Here is a 17,425-nt window from a genome sequence, read left to right on the forward strand (position 1 = left end):
ACTTTAAAATATCGATGACTGTTCTAATTCTGTGAGAATATGGAAGTCCACGACACAGGAACAATATAATTGGAGTTACTTACAGAACATTTTTTCTAGTTAATGAATGACAAAAACATTGAATCTAAGTTACCCGGCTCAAGCGTGTATGCTGCCTTCACGTGCAATTGGAAATTTCCTACTTCGCATAAACGGTTATTAATTTATGTAAATATGCACTTAAAGACAATGTGATGAAGCTGTTGTGGAAAAAAATATTAATACCAGTCGCAGATAGGCTCGTCCCCTCCGCCATGTTTAAAGGTTCTAGCAAGCCCAACTGAGAAACACGGGTTAAAATTATCTCAGAGTTTCCCAGTCGCAAATACTACTTGAGAGAGAGAGTTTGTCCAATTATCAGCTGCATTAAAGGGTTAGTTCACCCAAAAATGAAAATTCTGTAATTAATTACTTACCTTCATGCCGTTCCACACCCGTAAGACCTTCGTTAATCTTCAGAACACAAATTAAGGTATTTTAGTTGAAATCCAATAGCTCCGTGAGGCCTCCATAGGGAGCAATGACATTTCCTCTCTCAAGATCCATAAAGGTACTAAAAACATATTTAAATCGGCTTATGTGAGTACATTGGTTCAATATTAATATTATAAAGCGATGAGAATATTTTTGGAGCGCCAAAAAAACAAAATAACGACTTATTTAGTGATGTCCGATTTCAAAACACTGCTTCAGGAAGCATCAGAGCACAGATGAATCAGTGTGTCGAATCTGCTGTTCGGAGCGCCAAAGTCACGTGATTTCAGCCGTTGGCAGTTTGACACGCGATCTGAATCATGATTCGACACACTGATTCATCTGTGCTCCGATGCTTGCTGAAGCATTGTTTTGAAATCGGCCATCACTAAATAAGTCATTATTTTGTTTTTTTGGCGCTCCAAAAATATTATCGTCTCTTTATAATATTAATATTAAACCACTGTACTCACATGAACCGATTTAAATATGTTATTAGTACCTTTATGGATCTTGAGAGAGAAAGTGTCCATTGCTCCCTATGGAGGCCTCACGGAGCTATCGGATTTCAACTAAAATATGTTCATTTGTGTTCTGAAGATGAACGAAGGTCTTACGGGTGTGGAACGACATGAGGGTAAGTAATAAATGACAGAATTTTCATTTTTGGGTGAACTAACCCTTTAAAGCAGCAGACGACATTACTGCAGTTGATCCGTTGGTGTGGACGGGCCTTAAAGGGTTAGTTCAAAAACAAAACAAAAATAAATGTATTCAACAATTTCTTCCCTATGCTGTCATTCAGTTTACATTGAAGACACATTTAAGAGCTTCCTGTTCTACGTCAAAACGCCGACTCATTATTGGCTGGCTACTGCGTCAGCAACACACGCATGCGTCGTTGTGCTCACGTGAACAGCGTCGGCCAATACCCAGCCGGCGTTCGGACGTAAACACAGAAGTGCTGCACTGCGTCAACTGTGTAGGAGACAGGGTAGGGTAGAGAAGAAATTGTTGAATAAAGTCATTATTTTTTTGTTTTGTTTTTGTGCACAAAACATATTCTCATCACTTCACGACATTAAGGTTGAACCACTGTAGTCACGTAGACTATGTCTTTACTTCCCTGGACCATGAATGTGGTAATATCGTTGCTTTATGGGAGATAAGAATAATCCTCTTGGATTTCATCAAAAATATTTTAATTTGTGATGAACGAAGGTCTTACGGGTTTGGAGTGACATTAGTGTGCGTAATTAATGACAAAATTTTCATTTTTGGCTGAACTAACCCTTTAACGGAGGCTTCTTCTAATGTGAGTACATTTTAAACAGATTTTTTCAAAAAGTTTATGTAAACATCTTTAAGAAAAACACTGAATGCACTGTTCTTGTGAAATATGAAGAAAATAGAACAATAAATGGACAGCAGTTATTTTACCTTGCTAAAATAGCTTTATAGTAATTTTTAGAAAATGTTAACAACCGTTGACAATATTACATTCTGTTTAGGTTTACCACATCACAGTGTGCCATCTCTCCGATTTAATGCTAGTAGACATTGAGCTGTACATATCAGTGGCGAGAGAACAAAGACTAAACATGATCCATGAATTTTTCAGCTGTGCCATTATTCATCATAAGGCCTCCACCCTTTCAATTCAACAAACTCGGTAAGAGATTCAGATTTATTTCAAATCTGGAAATAATATATTGAAAAAGGTGAAGTTGCAGTAAGCTATTGCAGTTTGGTAAAACAATGTAAAAAGCATAGATACAAAATCAACTTATTTTACCTTGGCACTGTATCAAACAAATAAATGATTAAAAAAAAGGCAAAAAATACAACTGTAAATAGTGATAATGTTATTAATCAAATTCTCCACAATTTTCTGTTATGAGTAACTCAATGAACACTTAAAAAAGAAAATAATTGTTTTGCTACATCATAAACTGCCCAAACATGTATTCTTTTTCCATTTAGAGAGGGGAAGTATTCTTAGTCTTCAGATGTGCATTTTCATTTGAGGTTTTCTGTCATGTGATATCTTGCACACAAACGCTAGAGGAGATGGGCCTATAACATTAGCTTCGCCTTCTTCTTTTTTTTTAAAAATGTATCTCATATTGTCTATTTTCTACATTAGCAGCAATTACAAACAAAAGAATAAGATCTAAATCGGGTGGCTCTTTACACATGAACACCCTGGAGAATACAGAATAGATTTTCTCATAGTCATAACTGCAATAACATTTTTTTTTCATTATATATGAAATTATCAATAATACCAGTAATCATCATAACAATCCATTGAATATTAATAATAACAACTTCAATTGCAACAGATATATTTACTGTACATAATACAACAGAACTGAGAAGGTATTTGTAATTACACAGTAATTGTTTGTAAGTCTATGACCCATGTAATTTCCAGTGATCAGTAATGTGGTATAGAATCCAACGTAACGTCTACGTCACACTGCTACAAGCTCCTCTGTGCTACGAAGAAATATTCATCACTTACTCTAGCTAAATCTGTTTATGGCATATACAGAGGCTTCGCCAACACTTTTTAGACTCGTTTTTCAGTTTAAAGGAGCAATGGCAGAGAGTTTCAGCCATCCATTCTGATCAATTAAGAGACACCAGATCGGGTGTCTCTCAAGAACCGACAATCAACATACCGATCGGGTCATGTGTTGACATGGGAAGCTTTACATGATGCAGCAAGAGACGCAGCCATTAATATTGTATTTGATTAGGTTCCATCAATCCATTTACATTGGAAAATGTTGGTTAGAATAGAAATAGTCTTTCTGAGCAGTCCATTTGAGCATCAGATTGATTCCTGTCAGTGCCTGAGAAGGCGAGCGACTTGGCGGGGAGAAAGTGTGGTCAGTCTTGCTTGAAATTAAGTTTCGTTGGTATATCAAAAACATATGGCCCTGATAAGAGATCATCCTATTTCTCGCACTGGAAACCCCAACGGCATGTCGTACATAGTCTTTCAGTGTTTTGAGAAGGCAGGAAGTCCTTCACAGTGGAAGAGGAAATAGTCTGTTGTGCTTTTTTGTCGTCTTAGACTCGAAACATGTTTAAGTTGACTCTAAATACAACCATTTTGAAGTAAAAAAAAAAAAAAAAAAAAAAAATGTATCCATAAAATAAATAAAATATAAATAAAAAAATAAAAATGAGATGATAGGCAACAGTAAATAAAAAAATAAATAAAAAACTGCAAATGTCTGAAATAACTGTCGAAATTGATTGAAAAAATCTAACAAGTTTAGCTACAGAAATGTGTATGTAGTTATTGTAAATAAATAGATAAATATTCCTGCCCCTTTTTTTTCCAGACAGGGGATAAAGATCTACAGTTTTGATAGAAGAGTTTGTTCATTTTTTTCATGGATTAATAAAAGCATGCAGGTTACATAGAAACATCCAGTGTGAGGTGGTTATTAGCTGGATGAGGTGTAACAAATCAAAATATTAGAACAATACATATTGTGTGAGTTATATATTTTGTGTTGAATATAATACTGAATAGTTAGATTTAAAAAAAAAAAAAAAGCCACACATAGTGCTGTTAGGCACGTGTAGATAGTCAAGACATAGAAAACAGATTATACCTTTCGCCCTTGGACAAGATGGCGAGTGGCTGTCAACCGTCTCTTCTTTTGTCAAAAGTCTTTAACCAGTCCATTTCAAGACTGACAAAAGAAATAAGAGGAAAGCAACACGATTCTGTTTGAAACGGTGAGTTGCCTAAAGTCTTCTTTAAAGTCCAAACGTGTAAATTTGTAGACACTTTTATAACACCACTTTTGACAACATATGTTCATCTGCTAATCTAAAAATGTAATTTATAAAATATACATCTCCCAATAAAATATTTCCCATCTTATTTCAATGGTTAAACATACCAAAAACAAACAAACAAAAAATGTTCATGCAATCAGCATTTTTTCCTTTTTTTTAAAAAACAAAGTATGACAATAAATGGCAAGAATGATTGTGTGATCTGGTTTCCAGTTTGCTTTCATCCAAATTAAAAGTTGAATGCACACAAACACACAATCCATTCTTTCTATCACATTATATATTCATCGGTGTTTCCTTTCTTTCATAAACACACAAAACTTCACCACTTAAACTAACACAGCATTTTTTTTTTATTTTTATTTTTTTTACTTTTGGCATAAAGTAGACACTGACTTTAATTTCTAAAAGAATCTAAAGTATATTGTGTTTTTTGTTTGTGCCTCAGACGAAATTAAAGAGGGAAATACGATACGATAATTCTGAAAAAGAAATAAAAACTAAGGTGCTGTTTACACGACACTGTTTTCAACTTAAAACAGAAAACATTTTATGTGTTTTGGTCGTTTATTTACACGTTAGCGGCATTTTGGTGGCCTGAAAACGCAAACTTTTGGGTTTCAAAGTGCAAGTTTTTGAAAAGGATACCGCTGTCGTCTCCGTGTAAACTGCAAAAACTGCAGAATCTGTGAAAACGATGACGGTATACACATGCGTATTACGTGTTTAGTGAGGCATGCGCTTTTTGCGCGAGTGCTCTGTAAAAGAAATGCTCATAGTCTTTCTTACAAAGTGACACCGCCAACTACTTGTCTGGCATGCGTAATACAGCGTTTTTAGTCATTTTCGCAGATCTGTGTGAACGGGTAGTTTTGATAACACTCCCAGACAGCATAGTCTGGCCCAGATCCTGCCCTCATCTGGTACATGTGGTTTATATGCGGACCAGATCTGTGCCGACACTAGGTTGCTGTCAGGGTTGTCATCTGTACAAAGAAAAAACTTTTCCTGTTTTTAGTACATCATTGTTGTGTAAACTTAGCCTAAATGAGACAAGTTGTGAGCCAGACCACTGGAAAACTGGAACTAATCAGAAAATGTGATTTGATTATAGGTGCAATATGTAAGAGGTCGCTAGAGGCCTATTCAAAACAAGGGTGTAGCTTGATGACGCCAAGTTTGAGAGCGGAATCTTGGGACATGTGGTCTTCACCTCACAGCTGGTGGAAAAGAATCTGGATTGAACTCGGACAGAAATCACATTCATGGATGTGATTATTAATGTTACTGTAGTATGAAGCAGTGTTGTGGGAGCTGAACTAGGCCGCTGGAGCGATGGCGCAACACATGCCGTGAGCAGCGGAACTTTTATCATGCCGCAGTCGCCGCCGCTGCTTCCGCTTTTCCGGTCATGTGTATGAGGTAACACAGCGCTGTTTATCATATTAGATACATTTGAGTGTGTTAAAAATGTTATAACGTTACAACAAAATATACAACACTGGCCTAGTGGTTTTTGAATATTTTCCTGCAAAATTCTTACATATTGCACCTTTAATTTCTCCAGAAACAGAACAAGTAATTAAAAAAATAATAATAATAATAAAAAAATGAATAAAATTAAAGCACTCAGGCAAAATGTAGAAGCTACATTGATTTCACATTTTTCATCTGTTACAAAAAAGGCAGAGGGGTGAAATGAACAAGATGCTTCCGCTTCCCTCTGAATGTTCATTTATCAGTGTGCAGGTCAAGTGTGAAATTAAGGATTGTCTTCTGCACCCCTGGGACAACCGCTGCTGTTTTTGAAGAGTATTATGATGTAGACCATCCTGTTTCAGGAAGCGTGGCTGTTGCCTCAGAGCTTGAATGTTTTTGTTGTTTTTAAGGAGTGTGTCTTCTCACTGGGCTGACGAGAAGCCTGAATGCAATTGCAAAGTGATATTGCACTATACAGGAGACCGATCCCTGTGACAATTTGATAACTGGCTTTAAAAAAAGGCATTTATTTTTACTGCAAACGTTGTTGAGTTTTACTACTGCACTGCTAAGACATTCAGTTTCAGGCCCAAAATTTACATCAGGGTGCATTGCTCTACTCTGGCCACAAGAGTGCGCTTGTGTCACAGTGAAAGGGGCTACGTCCGCCGCACTGTGGAATCAATTAAGAAACACATACACAGCCAAGATTATATCAAAACAATGTCTATTATTTTAAAATAACAAGATAAGATCCTTTTAATATGTGATATTGCACCCGTATGTGTTGCCGTGGTTCATTAAAACAGTCCTAAGATGTTTATTTATTTTGTGGACTTACAAAAGTCTCAATCTTGTAACACTTGGTTGTGCTGGTTGAGCCCTTTTTCTGTGAATAATAACACTTGCTCAACAAAAAAAATAAATAAAACAAAGTAAAATGTGTAAGCTCACATCCAAACGCCAGCAGCATACTAGTAGGCCATCTCTAGTTCTCTATCAACACTAAAGTGAGTGATTGCACTCGCTCTCTGAACATCTGTGCAGAGGGCCAGAGAAGAGCCGTAGTGGTTGTTTCCGGGGGTCTGGAGGGGTCTGACTGATTCAGAGTCTCGTCTGAGCCTCTGTGATGTAGATCTCGATGCTGTCAGCGCTCTCCGTGGCAGAATTCTGGCGGAAAGAGGCGGAGCGTTTGGTCTGGAGCAGCCTGCGCCGCGTCTCCAGCTTCTGCCGCTCTCCCACGTCCAGCGATTTTTCCCGTTCGGGGACACTACGTCCACGCGAGACCACCAGCATGCCTCCGGCCTCGGCTGTGCTGTCGGCTCTCAGGCTGCCCGTTACGCCACCGATGGGCTTCTTTGGTAATGGAGGTGGAACCTTCTTGTCCTCCTGAGAGGAAGAGCAGGGGAGTGGCGTGACAGCATGGATGACCAATGCAGGGATGAACGGGAACGCGGGGAAGGACACCGAAAACGCACACGTACAAGCATATGTCAGAGAGGATGGAGACCAGGACATATACGGAGAAGGGACGGCACCATGAAGTTGCAACATAAGAATGATTTGGATTAGTGTATTTAGGATGAGACATGAAATTGTGGAAGCAGCAGACAGTAAAAAGAAAGAAAACAGAGATATTAGTTACATATTTGTTAGGCTTTAATATCTCAAAGCAAATGAACAGGTCTGTAGGCAGTAATTCAGCTGTTATTCCAGAACATGCATGTCTTTTTTCCCCCCTCTAGTTTAGTTCCTTTTCTTGCTGAGGTGTTTGTGTGATGGCAGAGAGCTGCTGGGGCCCAGCACATGAGCGCTTCTCCTGCCCACTGCTGTTTTGGCACTGGAGTGGAGCTGTGCAGTGACTGGAGCAGAGCGGATCTCCACTCTCACCTTCTTCTCAGGAGGCAACCGCCAGCCCGAGTCCTTCAGCCGCTGGAGGTCCTGAAACTTCACTCTGACGTCCTCGATGGCTAGCTGGAGGAGGTCCCAATAACTGGCCAGATCCTGAGTGGTGGGCTGAGGGTATGATGAAGGATCCTGTGAGAAGAGTGGGGGATATTATAGAGTGCTGCAGGGATGACATATTTCTGTGGGCCACAACACGGAAATTATTTAGTAGTATTTCAGCGCTTCCGTTTCCATCGTCCTGAAGTCTTTTGAATGAGTTTTTGTTAAATGCCCCAAGATGTTTTCATGTTTTACTCTACCGCATAAAATACATCAGTTTATTTATAAAAGATTTTACTTGTCTTGAAAAGGCGGTTGCTGACAAGTGGTTACATAAGACTACCAAGCAAACACAGAACGCTCCCCTAACATTCGTTTTTGGTTCCCGTTTGGTTATTTTTTTGGGAACCAAAAAAACTATTTTTTTTAAATTAACTTATAGAGAACATTTCCTATTGGTTATTTTTAGGTTTTTATTTTGCAACCATAAAATGACGTCCCCGGAACGTTGCAGGGTGGTTATTTAAAAAAAAAACCTAAACATGACTTATACAGAACGTTCCCTTCTTGTTGTTTTCATAACCATGTACACTATCTTTCCACCTAAAAGTTTGCAGATGATTTTGTGTAATGAGATTAGTTTAACACAGCATTTACTAAAATATAGTAAACGGACCAAACAAAACGCTTTATGAATGATAATATTACGCTATAGGGTTTAAGCATAGTGAAAACAGAAATAATACATTTGTTGGTTTGTTTCTATCTTCATTTTCTGCGTGCTTCCAGCACATGCACTGGTCTTCAGTGAGTCTTATTTAATCTTACATATGATGGTTGACATGCTCAGATGACTTTTATTGATTAACGTTAATAAAAACACGATCCCTCCGTTCCACAGACAAGGCTTAAACTAGTCCTAGATTAAAATGCATGTTTGAGCTGTTTTAACTGAAAGCAACTTGTACTGACAGTTCTTAAAATATGTCATTTTCATAGTTTTTGTCATGGTCTCAAGATGCACACCAGTATTTTTTTTTCTAGTGTACGTTTATTAAAGTTACTTAAATATCCTAATTGAACTAAGGCATAATCCTGGCTTAGGCTAAGCCTTGTCTGTGAAAACGGGCCTATGTTTTTTTTATAATACTGATTATAGGTGTCCATACAGATCCATTTTCCATGGCGCGCTCCTAAAGCCTGGGTCGTGCATGTGCTGGATGATTGCCGGGTAATTACATCAGAGTAAAGAGGTTAAGGAAACGTTATAATAACATTACAGGAACGTTAAAATAATGTTAGAATAGCGTTATACAAACCAAAAACTAACGTTATAATAACATTAACAAAACTTTCCTGGCAAAAACAAAACAAAAAAACTTTAACAAAATAATGTTTTGGAAACCAAAAACTAACGTTCTGGGAATGTTAGATTAACATTTGAATAACGTTCTACAAACCAAAAACTAACATTCTGGCAATGTTAAGAAAACTTTCATGGCTAACCAATAATAAAACATTAAAAAATATCCTTCTGGGAACCAAAAACAAACGTGCCGAGAACCAAAAATTGTTATCTGAGTAAAGAGGTTGTCAGGGACATTAAATGTTATCACACCCAACAGAAAAACTCAATTTAAAAATTGGAATATTGCATATAAAAAAATTAAAAAATAAATGAAAATAAAGCAGCGTTTCCATCCCATGTGTTCAAGAGAACAAAATTGTCACTTCCTGGGAAATTGGCACAAAATAACTAATAAAAATGGAAGTGGCTGCAATCGGGAAAGCCACTGAGGCTCTTTTTTCCTACATCATAAATGACTTGCATCTCAGAACGCACAGACAGAACGCAATAACCGCTGTCATGTAATCTTGCGTTGAGATGCCTGGTGTTTAGGAATGCAATCATGTGAAACACATCTGGGAGGTCATTATACCAAATCATTTTGATGACAAACTTTGGCTCAGGCATTTCAGAAGGATCAAACCAACATTTGAGATGCTGTGAAATGAAATCGGTTCGCTGATGTTATCCAATCATCACATCCACTGTCAAGTCACGTGAGTTTTTTGTTGAGGGATTTATTCGGTTAATCTGTTTCCATTGTAGTTTATGCGCATGTCTTCTTATTGGATACAAAAATGTATCCACCTCAAATGAGCGGACAAGTTTTTTATGTGCATTTTTAGAATTTATCCACATCTTGGCATTTCCATCCAGCATTTTTATTATTCAACAAAAATGTGAAATCCCAAAATGTGCATGAAAATAGGTGGATGGAAACATAGCTATTGAAATAATGTGACAGTGGTTTAGTTAGTTTATAACCTACATCTAGTTTTTTTTTTTTTATTTTGGCTGATTGTATTTAAGCTTAAAAAAATTTAAAATTGTGTTCATATGTGAAAATTATCATGATGAACAAAACATGTAAGAATAATAAACTTTTGTTTGGTCACAGAGCTTATTTTCTGCAATAATCCAAAGGCCAATGGAAAAATCCTATTGGGTTTTCATTAAGGAAACCAGGGTGATGCTACCCTGACAGCAACATAGTGTTGGGCCAGATCTGGCCCAGATCTGGTCCGCGTGTAAACCACATGTACCAGATGTGGGCCGGATCTGGGCCACACTATGTTGCTGTCAGGGTAACTTCTGGAATGGCCTAGTAAAATACGTCATCACAGCAGTGCTTAATTCAGAAATCACAGAGATAGAGACATTATAGAGAAATAAACTTCTATAGACTGTATGGCCATTAGTGTTGGGAGGTCTGATTCATTTTAGTAAATCACTTCATCATTTTAGTGAATCAGTTCATTCAAACAGTTAATGAACTGTGATTATCACTCACCACTAAAATGTCTTATTTTTTAACAAAAAAAAAAAAAAAAGTAAAATGCTACAGTAAAAACCTGTTGTTAACTGCAAGATTCATTAAATGTAACTGTATGTAAATGGTTAAACATCATATTTTTTGCTATTATACTGTATAATCCTGTCAAATTTGCAATGATCTCTGTCATCATATGGCTTTTTGTTTTACCATCTGTATTATTTTGGTGGTTATTTTAAGATAAAAAGATAAGATAAAGATAAAAGGTAAGTAAGGACGTCCTCCCTTTTATCCACAACAAAAAGAGTTACAAAGCACTCACCACACTCTGTTGGCACATCCTGAAGAACTGCTGGACTCTTTGTGACATGAGCATCTGAGCACTGCCGACAGCTCCTCTGATGAGTTCCAGCACTGAACCACAAAACAAACCAATCAGAGGGGAAAAAAAACAAACATTTAGACAGAAAGAACTGTGGGCAAAACACAACAGACCCAAGACCCCATGAAATCAAAATAAGAGTTTTGGGGCACTTAGTCAATGTCATGTCTGCTCTAACCATATCTTCTGTTATTCCTCACTCACCATCTTCCGGCAGTTCATTCGTCTCTGCCTCTCTCTCCATGTTCTGGCACCATCCCTCCATCCTCTCTACCTCTGTCTGCAGGAGCCGGAGGAAGAACTCTCCATCCCGTAAGCAGGGTGAGGCTCGGCCCGAATCTGGGAGGCTCCGCGGGCCCTCGCTCCAACCTCCCACTCCGCGCTCGGGGGCCAGGGGCAGAGGGGAGTGAGAGCGGGGCAGGGCCCTCAGTTCTGGGGGGCCTGGCTCTGTGGTGTAACCGCTGTGGTAATCCTCACGGTAGGCCCACTGGCCCTGTGTGTGCACTGTGCGGTACTCTGCAAACTGACTGGCTGATTCCGGTTCAGACGAGTGGCGCTGGAATGAGCAGCCGAACTGCAGGCCCTTGTCTTGAGTGGGGACGGTCAGCCCACCAAAACCCTCTGTCTCAAGATCAGCCTGGACACTCGCTGTCACACTGTTGGAGCGTTTGAAACGGGCTCGTCTGGAGCAAATAACAACAGGACAATTAAACTCAAATGTAGTGGTAGACTGATATAACTATATGTAGTTTTTGATATTGTAGGGATTTGGCAAGATCTCACAAGATTAACATGTGATGAGATTTCTCGTCGAGGTGAAAAGCTGTCTCATGATATTGTCATGATGGAGTGTGAGAGTGAAATTACGATAGAATATGCCCCTGCTATGTTTACATTACGCCTCTACTGTCATTATGCTTATTATAATAATAAAACCAATTAAATCAATTGGATAATGGTCACTTCAATCCCATCCAGCTCATCCAACACAAGCTGCAAAGTCGTACGTAGTGCAGCAGTGATCACGTGATGAGAGTAAGTGACGAGATGACTGACAAGACCATGGCAGAGGATTTGTTGCACAACACAGAAAGTGAAAGTAAAACGCGAGCGTGCATTCAAAAGCTATTTCAAAACCCTGCATTTTGAAAGCAGCTCCCTGATGCATGCACATACCTCCCAATATGAAAGCTATCTTAGGCTGGGCTGCAGTTGTAACCATCTCTTAGCTCTGTATCATGCTTGAAGAAAAATTTGGTCTCTGTTTGCACTTTGAATATTGAGAGAGTACTACTTATTACTGCATATGATAATTCATACTCAGAAAGTACATTCATTACAAGAGGATTTTTTAAAAATACTGTGAAAAAATCTCATCTTGTTCTCGTGAACTCAATCTTGTGCTTCATCTCGTCTCGTAAACTAACTCTCGTCACCCCTGTGATAATATTTACCACATTTATGCACTTTAAAAAATGCTGGGTTAAAAAAACCCAAGCTGGGTAAAATATGGACAAACCCAGCAGGTTGGGTTAAAGGGCACCTATTATGCCCTCTTTCACAAGATGTAATATAAGTCTCTGGTCTGGTCAAGTTTCAGCTTAAAATACCCCACAAATTTGCCCCTATTTGGGGGTGAGTAAAAACATGCCTTTTACTATATTAATATATTGCTGGCTAAAAAAAATAAATCCAAAATTGGTTGGGAAAAAATGGCTGCGTGAAAACAACCCAATCCCTGGTTTTGTCCATATTTAACCCAGCAGTTTTTAGAGTGTGGCATAATTTTGACCACCACAAAAAATTATTTCAATTTGTCCCTTGTTTTCTTTAAACAAAGCAAAATTTGAAGTTACAGTGAGACACTTACAATGGAAGTAAATGGGGCCAATTTATGAAGGATTTAAAAACAGATATGTGAAGCTCATACATTAACAAAAGCATGTACAATTATGTTAAATTTCTTTATTTAGGCTTTAAAAATCAAAATTTTAGGGTTTGATGCATTGCATTGTCATAGCAGCAAAGTTGTAAAATTGGATGCAACTTTTTAGAGAGAATTTTTTTTTCCACTCTAAAAATATTAACGACCATATTGTTTACATCTTGTGGCCGTATTATTGAAAGTATTTTAATGTTGACAGATTTGCCCCAGTCACTTCCATTAAGTGCCGCAACTGTAAATTAAAGATTTATTTATTTAATTATTTTTTTTTTTTTTGAGGAAAATAAAGGACACATGTAAATTATTTTTTTTTGGGAAATTCAACATAATTCCAATTATACTGTTGATTGAGCTTGTACAACTAAACCTGGATCACTCCTTTAAAAAATGTTTTAATACCAAAAATGCATGAACCTAACGACTTCAGACCAACAGAGTTTCTGCAAAATCAAGAAAGAGTCAGACAATGGTAATTAATGACCAAAAGGCACAAAGTGTTTGAGTGACAATGACATCACTTCACAGGTTTTGCTGTATTGCGTAATGGCTGCCTAATTATACCCTCTCACCTCACTCCATGTTCCTAGCACGTACACCCACTGCATGTGCGTTTGCTTGCGTGTGTGTGAACCTTGCACCTGCACCTCTTGCTCATCTAACACTGTGACACATTCACACTCCCCACCTCAGAAATAAACCAACCAACCCTGACTACTTTTTCACCAATTAGGAGAAAGAAGGGTAATATAAGAGCTATATTTAAAGAGCCCATGAAAGCTTGTAGTACATGTTTGTTAGATTTGAACAAATCAAATCTAACAGTGCACTTGTTCTCAACCGCTTAGACTTTACACTGGACATCAAGTATCGATTCAACATAAAGATAGTCTTAAAATCAAACAATGTTACCTTAAAGGGGTGGTCCAGTGTTTTTTTTTTTTTTTTCTAGGCTTCATTTTGCTTTGGGGGCACAGTTTAACATGTCTTAATGCTTCGTTTTTTTTTTTTGAAAACGCTGTATTTTTCATATATTTTATTTTTATTCTACACCTCTGTTTCCACTGTCATATTACATTTACATTTACATTTAGTCATTTAGCAGACGCTTTTATCCAAAGCGACTTACAAATGAGAGTAGTAGAATCAGTCAAATCAACATGAGAACAGTATGTAAGTGCTGAGTGAAGTCACAGTTATGTCAGTAAAGTGCTCATAGCGAATTTTTTTTTTTTTTTTAATAAATACACAGATAGAAGATAGAAGAATATTAGTCAAGGTAAGTGCTACTACTACTGGGTCAAGTGCTGCCGAAAAAGATACGTCTTTAGCCTTTTTTTGAAAATGGCTAGAGACTCAGCTGCACGGATAGAGCGTGGTAGGTCATTCCACCAGCCATGAACAGTCCCGGAGAAGGTCCGGGAGAGTGATTTTGTGCCCCTATGTGATGGCACCACAAGGCGCCGTTCACTTGCAGAACGCAAGTTTCTGGAAGGCGCATAAGTCTGAAGTAGTGAGTTAAGGTATAACGGTGCAGAGCCAGCGGTCGTTCTGTAAGCAAACATCAGAGCCTTGAATTGGATGCGAGCAGCTACTGGCAGCCAATGCAGACTGATGAAGAGAGGAGTGACGTGCGTTCTCTTCGGTTCGTTGAAGACCAGTCTTGCTGCAGCATTCTGGATCAGTTGCAGAGGCTTGATAGTGCATGCTGGAAGGCCAGCCAAGAGAGCATTACAGTAGTCCAGTCTGGATAGAACAAGAGCTTGGACAAGAATTTGTGTGGAATGTTCCGATAGGAAGAGTCTAATCTTCCTGATGTTGTACAAGGCAAATCTGCATGACCAGGTCGTTGCTGCAACATGATCTGTGAAGGTTAGACAATCATCCATCACCACTCAAAGGTTTCTGGCTGTCCTGGAAGGAGTGATGGTTGAAGACCCAAGTTGAACTGAAAGGTTGTGATGAAGTGTTGGGTTTGCACTGATCACAAGCAGTTCCGTTTTTGCAAGGTTGAGTTGGAGGTGGTGGTCCTTCATCCAGGCAGAAATAGCTGTCAGGCAGGCTGTGATACGACCAGCAACCGTCGGATCATCTGGTTGGAATGAGAGGTAGAGTTGTGTGTCATCAGCATAACAGTGATAGGAGAAACCATGATCCTGAATGACCGATCCTAGTGATGACGTGTAGATGGAGAAGAGAAGTGGTCCAAGCACAGAGCCCTGAGGTACCCCAGTAGCAAGATGAATTGACTTGGACACCTCACCTCTCCAAGATACCCTGAAGGACCTACCTGAGAGGTAAGACTCGAACCACTGGAGCGCAGTTCCCGTTCCTCATATGAACGGCTCGTTTGACTTCCTGCTTCTATGAAGCCACTCCCTCCAAAATACGCAGTGTGCTCAGATTGGTTAGCAGGTTGTAGCTGGTCCAGTCTATCGTGATTCGCTGAAGCGTCCAGAAACGCCACGCCCCTTACCATCTGTTGTTGTGCGCTTAGGTCGAAATGTAAATAATAGCACCTATATTGCTGTATCAAATTGTGCCAAATCAGACCCAGATGAAGAGGAAAAAGCACATTGTTGCGTGTTCCCGGGGGCAGTGTTTATGCTAATGGTGCGTTCAAGTTATGTCGGAAAGATCGTATTTACGAGCAGAATTGACATGAACGCCACCACAATGTCGTAAATACCAGTGGGAAGCTCGTAATTTTCTTTAAGCTCCGATCTGTACGAGTTAGGGGCGTGTCAGTCAGAAACATAGCGAAATACCACAATACTTACAGGTATTTAGCAGTGACATTGTCAGGCTTTTCTATTTACAATGAAGTAAGCTGATTCCCAGCAAAAAATACGATAGCATCACAATATAAAAATGTAATATGTAACAATAAAGTTTACAATAGCTTCATAAATTAATTAAAAAACATAAAAAAGCAACATACAACTAATGCACATTATTTGCTCTACATTTCTAGAAGCAGAATTGTTGTTATTTTGTATAATTAAATTAGAGGAGGCACACCACCATCATACTCCGACAAAAGTGACCTACCGTCTTACACACGACTTCCCACCTCGTAAATACGAACTACCCAGGAGGACTTGAATGCACCATAATAGCAAGGGTTTATGATGTCACCAACCCGGGAAGAAGCTCGTTGTAGTCCAAACGGGGTGTTTTTGTAGCCAATAAACTAGCATAACTTTAAAAGACAATATCTCTGTTTGCATTGAACTTTCAGCGCTGTAACTTTGCAGATACTGTTTACACACTAACTAAAGTTAAAAAAGTGAAATCGCATTGAACCACCCCTTTAAACTGCATAGTCCCAACAACATGCAAATTCTTTAACATGTTTACAAACACATTCTAAAAAAAAACGCTCTACTCTAAAAACAACCCAAGTTGGGTTAAATATGGACAAACCCAGTGATTGGCTTGTTTTGACCCAGCGGTTGGGTTAAATGTTTGCCCAACCTGCTGGGTAGTTATATTTAACTGAACTATTGTTTTAAAATTACTATATGGCTTGCTTAAAATGAACCCAAAATAGGTTGGAAATTAAAAATCAGACACATAATTAATAGAGGCAACAGTAATAATCACAAGGTGAACATTTATTAATAAGTATTATTTAATAAAATTATTAATAAATCTTCATTGATTAAACATATTAATAAATGTTCATTTCCAGCCTATTTTGGGTTCATTTTAGGTGAGCAATATAGTAATTTTTAAACAATAGTTGAGTTAAATAAAAACTACCCAGCAGATTGGGTCAAACATTTAACCCAAACGCTGGGTTAAAACAAGCCAGTATTTTAACACATTTAATTTAATATATATTTATTAACATATAATATATATTATTTTTAGTACTTTTGATAAATACAAAAACTGAAGAAAAAAATACAATTCTACTGAGCCACTAAAGCAACATGGTGATAGAAAAAAATATGAGATGGGATAAAAATATATATAAAAATATAACATATATCCATGACTGAAATATGAGTGCGCGATTGGCTCTGTTGCGTCTGGCTGTAACATTCTAACTCTGCATCCTTTCATACTGTACAAATTTGTCACCGCAATGCGGAGTTGGAGCAGGGTTTCAGGGTTCACATTTTCAGTGTAAAATGTTCCTTTACCCGGGGTTAAAAGCGGTGTTTAGAATGACAATAACCCGGGTTTAACCGCAATGTGAAAAGCCCTAAAGTTTCTCAAGGGAATGCAAACATTTTGCTACCGAACGTTTTTTGGGGGAACTATATATTACAGTTTTTCTCCATTGGTTTGGCTCATTTCTTGAAACAGACATTACATTCTCAAAACTCTAAGATCATTTGGCAAAACAGTCTTACAGTTCAGCACAACACTATAGCTCACTTGCAAAAGCTCATATCTCTCCCAAAACTGTTCACTCGTGTGTCAAAACTAAATTTCCTTCTCATTTAAGCAGTCAGTGCCCCCAAAATGCTTCGTCCCTTTGGCATT

General features: G+C 38.3%; 1 protein-coding gene across 1 annotated transcript in view; it reads right to left on the reverse strand.

Annotated features, from left to right (window-relative positions):
- Positions 1–6,921: 6,921 nt before the first annotated feature.
- dlgap3 (discs, large (Drosophila) homolog-associated protein 3) overlaps positions 6,922–17,425 on the reverse strand; it is a 94,025-nt gene continuing 83,521 nt past the window's right edge. The window contains exons 8-11 of the mRNA XM_067411704.1: positions 11,191–11,669; positions 10,927–11,018; positions 7,708–7,854; positions 6,922–7,206 (exon numbers count right to left, since the gene is read on the reverse strand). Of these exons, the coding sequence (XP_067267805.1) occupies positions 6,922–7,206; positions 7,708–7,854; positions 10,927–11,018; positions 11,191–11,669 (1,003 nt within the window). The remainder of the gene's footprint in view (positions 7,207–7,707; positions 7,855–10,926; positions 11,019–11,190; positions 11,670–17,425) is intronic.

The sequence above is a fragment of the Chanodichthys erythropterus genome, chromosome 15 (genome assembly GCF_024489055.1).
Source record: "Chanodichthys erythropterus isolate Z2021 chromosome 15, ASM2448905v1, whole genome shotgun sequence".
NCBI lineage: Eukaryota > Metazoa > Chordata > Actinopteri > Cypriniformes > Xenocyprididae > Chanodichthys > Chanodichthys erythropterus.